Source organism: Physeter macrocephalus, chromosome 3, assembly GCF_002837175.3.
Source record: "Physeter macrocephalus isolate SW-GA chromosome 3, ASM283717v5, whole genome shotgun sequence".
Lineage (NCBI taxonomy): Eukaryota > Metazoa > Chordata > Mammalia > Artiodactyla > Physeteridae > Physeter > Physeter macrocephalus.
In genome coordinates, this window is record NC_041216.1 from 2,025,568 (window position 1) to 2,031,567 (window position 6,000).

Sequence of the window (6,000 nt, forward strand, 5' to 3'; positions counted from 1 at the left end):
TGTATGTATTTTGTTTATCCATTCACCTGATGGACATTTGGGTTGTTTCCACCTTTTGACTATTGTGAATAACGCTGCTATGAACACTGGTGTAAAAAGTATCTGTTTGAGTCCCTGCTCGTTGTTTTGGAATTGTTGGATATATAAATCTATGTTTAACTTTTTGAGGAACTGCCATAAAAATATAAATAATAACCATAGTAATGGGTATGAAGATGTTGCTTTCTTAAACTATACTTATTCTATAATAACAGTTGAATGCTTCAGTCCCTGGACCATTACATCCTCTCTCAAACTACCAGAAACTCTTTGGTTTCACTTATTTCCCCCTCAAGCCTGGACCCAACTGTTGTTCATTTCAATCAATCTCTCACCAATGTCCCCAGTTATCTAGCTCCTTGTCCCACCTTCCCTGCAAATCCAAACCCAGGGGAAAGTTTGACCATTTGACTTTTCTCTGCCTATTTTAGTTTGCTGAGTTGCTGGTAGAGAAAAATGCAACAAGTATGCAGACTGGAGCCACTACAAATCCATGGTCTGCAACCTGAGCCAAGCTCCTTTACTTGCATAGGTCATTCTATGCGCTTTGCCAGCTTCTGTTACCATTTCACTCGGTAAATATTCAGGATTTCCACCTCTCCCATCAAACTCCAAATCTCACCTCTCCCCTCTGCTGGTCGACGACCTTGTCTCCCATAGCACTAGTAAAACTAAGGCCATCATAAAACTCTGGCAGCTTCTTCGGCTACCACCAATACATTAAACTTCATCTTTCCCTCCAGGAGGAGCTTTCCATCCTCCTAACCAAAGCTAATTCCTTTACCTGTGTTCTAGATCCCATCTTCTATTGCTTCCTCATGGAAGCTTCTTCTTTTCTGTTTGCTCATTATCTCCCTCTCTATTGACGTTGTGCCCTTAGGTCAAGAGGTCTCTGATCTTGAAAATAAAGATACAAAAATAACTCTTCTTCGATCCCACCATATCCCCCTCAAGTTAGTGTCCTCTTTCTCATGTCTTCCACACTCCTCAAATCACTGCATTTAGCTTCTGCTCTTACAATGATGCTCAAAATGCCAAATCCAGGGAATTCCCTGGTGGTCCAGTGGTTAGGACTCTACGCTCTCACTGCCGAGGGCCCAGGTTAAATCCCTGGTCGGGGAACCACAAGCCATGTGGCCAAAAATTAAATAATTAATTTTAAAAAATGCCAAATCCAACTAGACGTGTTTCTGCTCTTTTTATTTACGACCGCTGCGCAGTATCTGCCCACTCCTTTCTCTGTTCTATGATGTCACGTCACTTTCTCCTGTTTTCACTCTTACCTCCCTGGCCTTTCCTCCCCTGTGCTCTTCCTGGGCTCCTCTTCCACAGACCTGTCAAACGCCACCATTCTTAAGGACCCTGTCTTTGGCTCTCTGCCCTTCTCACTATCATGGGGATGAATAGCTCGGGCAAAGAAATCTGACATACCTTCGTTCAATCCCTGGCTCCATCACTTTATAGCTCTGTGACTAACACAAGTCATCTAACTTTTTAAAACTTTGCTTTCCCCCAAATAGAATGGATATAATAGTAAGGCCTACCTCATTGGGTCGTTAGGAGGATTAAATAATAATCCATCTCTGCTAAGCTCCAGGTCTATCTAGAAAAAGTGGAAAGAAACAGAAATACACTGAAGTTAGAACAAATACAAGTGCAGGTGGCAGAAACTGCCAGCTGTCCTTCAATATGTATTCTTCCCTTTTTCTGAAGAAATAAGACATTTAATTTTTTTGACTGATCACAGGGATGCCTGCTTTCAGCTTGATACAGCTGTGTGACTAAGTTCTGACCAATGGGATGTAAATGGAATTGTGTGCCACCTAGCCTAGAAATGTCCTTAAAGGAACAGGATGCCCTCTTCCTCTTCCTCTTCCTTTCTACTGGCTAGAATGCAGACAAGATAGCTTGAACCTTGAGCAGCCATCCCAGACACCATGAGGCGGAAGCCACAGGCCATGGATAATATAGTATCGCGAGAGAAGAAATCTGAGTCTCTGGCAATTTCAAAATGCGGCCCTATCACTTCTGGTCTGCTTTATTCTTGACTTTTATGTGAGAGAAATACATTTCTTTTTCAAGCCATTACTATTTTAAGTTTTCTCACCTTTACAGCTGACCAATCCCAACTACTCAGGAGGGTTACTGGAAGAATATGATACAAGAGCATATGCCGCAAACTAAACCTAGCTACATGGGAAATGGATATGGGACTGGACAGCCATTACTAGTCTATCCTGACCCATGAGGTCTTTGTCTATGGGTTTCCTTGTGAATCTGCTCCCATTTACTTGTTTCTCTACATGGATGGACTTTCTCTGCTTGCTTACTCATCAGCTAAAAACAGCCATCGAAGTCCTAAGCCTATGTAATTTTTCAGATTAAGTCATTCCTGTTATCTACCACTTAGTTCAAATTTATGAAAGAGAGACAATTAATTATTTGTTGCTCACCCAACGGATTATGTCCCTCTCTCCGAAGTTAGTTGTACAGTATTCCTCATTCAGTCAGTTGTGGCTGGGATAGGTTGGAAGTAGGGGTACAAATACGGCCACCAAAGCCTACTCTTTAAGCAAGCATTGGTGGAGAGGTACAAGTTCCAGGGAAGAGTATGTAGGCTAGGAAGGCAGTACAAAATGAGTCTACTATTTAAGACCAATGCATATCCAACTCTCTAGTGAACAACTCAGTTTGAACAATCCACTCATCTTTCTCTTATACCTGCTCCTCCTTCTGTATTCCACAGTTAATAAAATCACCATCAGTATATAGCTTCCCAAGCCAGAAACCTAGGGGTTATCCTTAGCCCCTCCTTATTCATCCCCCTCTCATGGACAACCAGTACTGAATTTGTAGATTCTACATCTCTTATGATTTTCCAGTTCATCCTCTTAGTTTAGCCTCTCCTCATCATTTGACCAACTTAGTGTAACAGCATCCTTAACTGATTTCCCTGCTCCCGGGCTGGCCCCCATCCAGTCTGTACTCCACAAAGCTCTCAGACTGACCCTTGTGAATGCAAGTCACTTGCTGCTTAACATTCGCATTGCTTTCAGGAAGAGTTTGAACCCTTAGCTTGGCACCAGAGAGTCTCCACAAGCTGGTTCTCGCCTGTCTCTCTCGTCTTATCTCCTGCCACACCTTGACAGCCCTTCATGCCAGTGTACGGACTGATCCCCATCATACTGCTTATTCCATGACTTTGAATGTTTGGGTCCCTCTGCCTGGAATCCTGGGTCCTTCTGCCTGTTCTGCTCTGACATGCCAGAACTTACATTTTTCCAGTGGATTTATTGAGACGCGATAGTTGAGCAATTCAAAAATTCTAAAAATGCAGATCTTGAGGTAATACAAATTCATTCTTTGAATTCTAAATGCTTTGACATCTAAACTGTGCCTAAAATTGCCCACATAACAAAGTATATAAGAATACTGTTCTTTAAAAGGAGATACTGGGGCTTCTCTGGTGGCGCAGTGGTTGAGAGTCCGCCTGCCGATGCAGGGGACACGGGTTCGTGCCCCGGACCAGGAAGATCCCACATGCCGCGGAGCGGCTATGCCCGTGAGCCATGGCCACTGAGCCTGCGCGTCCGGAGCCTGTGCTCCGCAACGGGAGAGGCCACAACAGTGAGAGGCCCGCGTACCGCAAAAAAAAAAAAAAAAAAAAAAAAAAAGGAGATACTGAATAAATTAAGTATCTTAAAAAGCCACTGTCGGGAAAGAAGCACATCCTGTAGCGTTTTGGGGCTTCCAAAAATGTCTAGATGTAAAGAATGAGGCAGTAAAGCTGTCAAAGCAAACCGAGACAGAGACAAAGAATTTTAAATGGGAGGAGGGCAAAAAGAATGGGTGCAGTCATTTCGACTTGTTCTTATTTCTCCTAGTAGATGCCCTCCAACTACAGTGCCAGGATCATACCTCATGCTACAGCACATCTCCTGGCTCTGAGAAAAGGATGAACTTTGGTTCCCATGGTCTTCGAGTGACATAAGGGAACACAGTAAAGAGTATGGCCATGAAAACTGAGATATCCACTTGGGTTGTTCATCCTAGCCCTCTTTCTTCCTCCTACTCAAATATAATTTAAAACTTACAGATGTCTTAAATACAGTATATATTATACCTTCTATTCCTTTTCAATCCCTGAATAAAATGAGAAAAATACTTTTTTTTAGAAGTTCAGAACAATGCATCAATGTTTAAACTTAAAATATAAAATTAAGTGAAAAAGAAAGGCAAAATGTACACTATAATTATAACTATGTAAAAAACGTATGCACATAAGCAAGGACTGACACAACAGAAAAATGAACTGTTGATATGTTGAACTCAGCACTACTGACATTTGGGGCTGGCTAATTCTTTCTTGTGGGGGGTTGTTCTGTGCCCATTAGAATGTAGAGCAGCATCCCTGGCTTCTACTAACTAGGTGCCAGTTATACATCCCCAGTAGTGACAACTACAAATGTCTCCATCCATTGCCACATGTTCCTTACGGAGCAAAATACCCCCACCCCCGTCACAGGTTTAGAACCACTGGGCTAGGGGTGAGAGGAAAATTTTTTTTAATTTTATGTTAATATTGCCATAATGATGTTTGTTCAATAAATACATATTGGAAGGGGAAAGGAAAACTCCTTACCATATAGCATCTAACAGCCCCTTTTTTCAAGAGTTAGAATTTATTCAGTTCCCATTTAATGTGAAAAATTGAAAAAGCTGCAGAATTTGTTTTTCTTTTCCAATCTACTATAAAAAAGAAAGCTGAATTTCTCAGTATTTGGAAACCTGACTTGGCTTTAAGCATGAACATCACAAATAACTGCTGTAATTGGCCTGAGAAATAAAAATATCTAAATCATTCTATCCCCACAAATACCTGTTAAAAAGGTACACTTTGCATATCTTCAAAATAACTTTACATTTAAGAATAGTAAGACTCAATGAGAAACACATACTTTAAGACAAATTAAATAAAGTTTTCCATGCTAAAATACAATTGCACTGGATCTAAATAAATCATATTCTATTTTTAAGTCCTCTCTGTTCCAGTCTTTTTAGGACTATTAAGCCTGCCCCCTTGCCAAAAATATTTATATTCAATCATTCCTCCTGTTTTTTGTTGTTGTTGTTGTTGTTGTTTCTTGACTCATATCACAAGGGATGTTTCTGATTAACAAACTGACATGAAGAGGAGGCATAAGAACTGTTTCAAGCATCTCCTTTCCCGAAAATTCTATCGTATCACGGTTTTGGATTCATATGGACTTAAAGTTGAAATCTTGTTACATGATCATTCTGAATGATCTTTTCACATACATGAATGCATCACTAAAATGTATGCCTAACACAGTATTCACTTAAGCAAGGAACAATCTTCCTTCTTTATATACGACTGAGATAAGCCCAAAAAATGCATTTTGATTTTTTTCCCCTCCACTTTCAAAACACACTTGTAGAAATTTACTGTTTGTATTTACCAAAGTGTGCTTCTCCATTCTCGTCTCTAAGTTTACCCGAGACAGAAAGCTTGCCGTAGCACAGAGAAACAAAGAAAATCTTCCAAACGATTCCAGGACTGGAGAATGTGAAATACTTATATACCCAAAGCATTGTAGCAGGAAAGAAGGAGGTCGTATAGAGATGACAGAGGTGGTGGAGAAGAATGGACATTCAGGAGTGTGCAGTGTGGACAAGAAAGGGTGAGAATGGCTGTGGAATGAGTAGGATGAGAAAATTGGTGCTCAGGATAATGAGAGAAGTGGATGAGGTTGTAGCTTGAAAGGCAGAAGGTAACTGACTTGATAACGCCTGATGTTGAGGATACAAAAGGCCTCCGGAGCTTCATCAGGAATTAAAGTTCTGCATGGCGAACATAGGGCAAAACGGAGAAAACGGCAGTTCTTTGTTTACAGGCCGACAACCAGGGGAATCCGTGGCTCGGTGGACTTTGTCATGGCC

At 41.1% G+C, this 6,000-nt stretch overlaps 1 protein-coding gene across 1 annotated transcript in view; it reads right to left on the minus strand.

The window, feature by feature from the left end:
* Positions 1-5,629, minus strand: part of CCDC30 (coiled-coil domain containing 30) — a 168,196-nt gene extending 162,567 nt beyond the window's left edge. Inside the window, exons 1-2 of the mRNA XM_055082633.1 lie at positions 5,520-5,629; positions 1,584-1,642 (exon numbers count right to left, since the gene is read on the minus strand). Of these exons, the coding sequence (XP_054938608.1) occupies positions 1,584-1,642; positions 5,520-5,537 (77 nt within the window). The 5' untranslated portion in view covers positions 5,538-5,629. The remainder of the gene's footprint in view (positions 1-1,583; positions 1,643-5,519) is intronic.
* Positions 5,630-6,000: the final 371 nt, after the last annotated feature.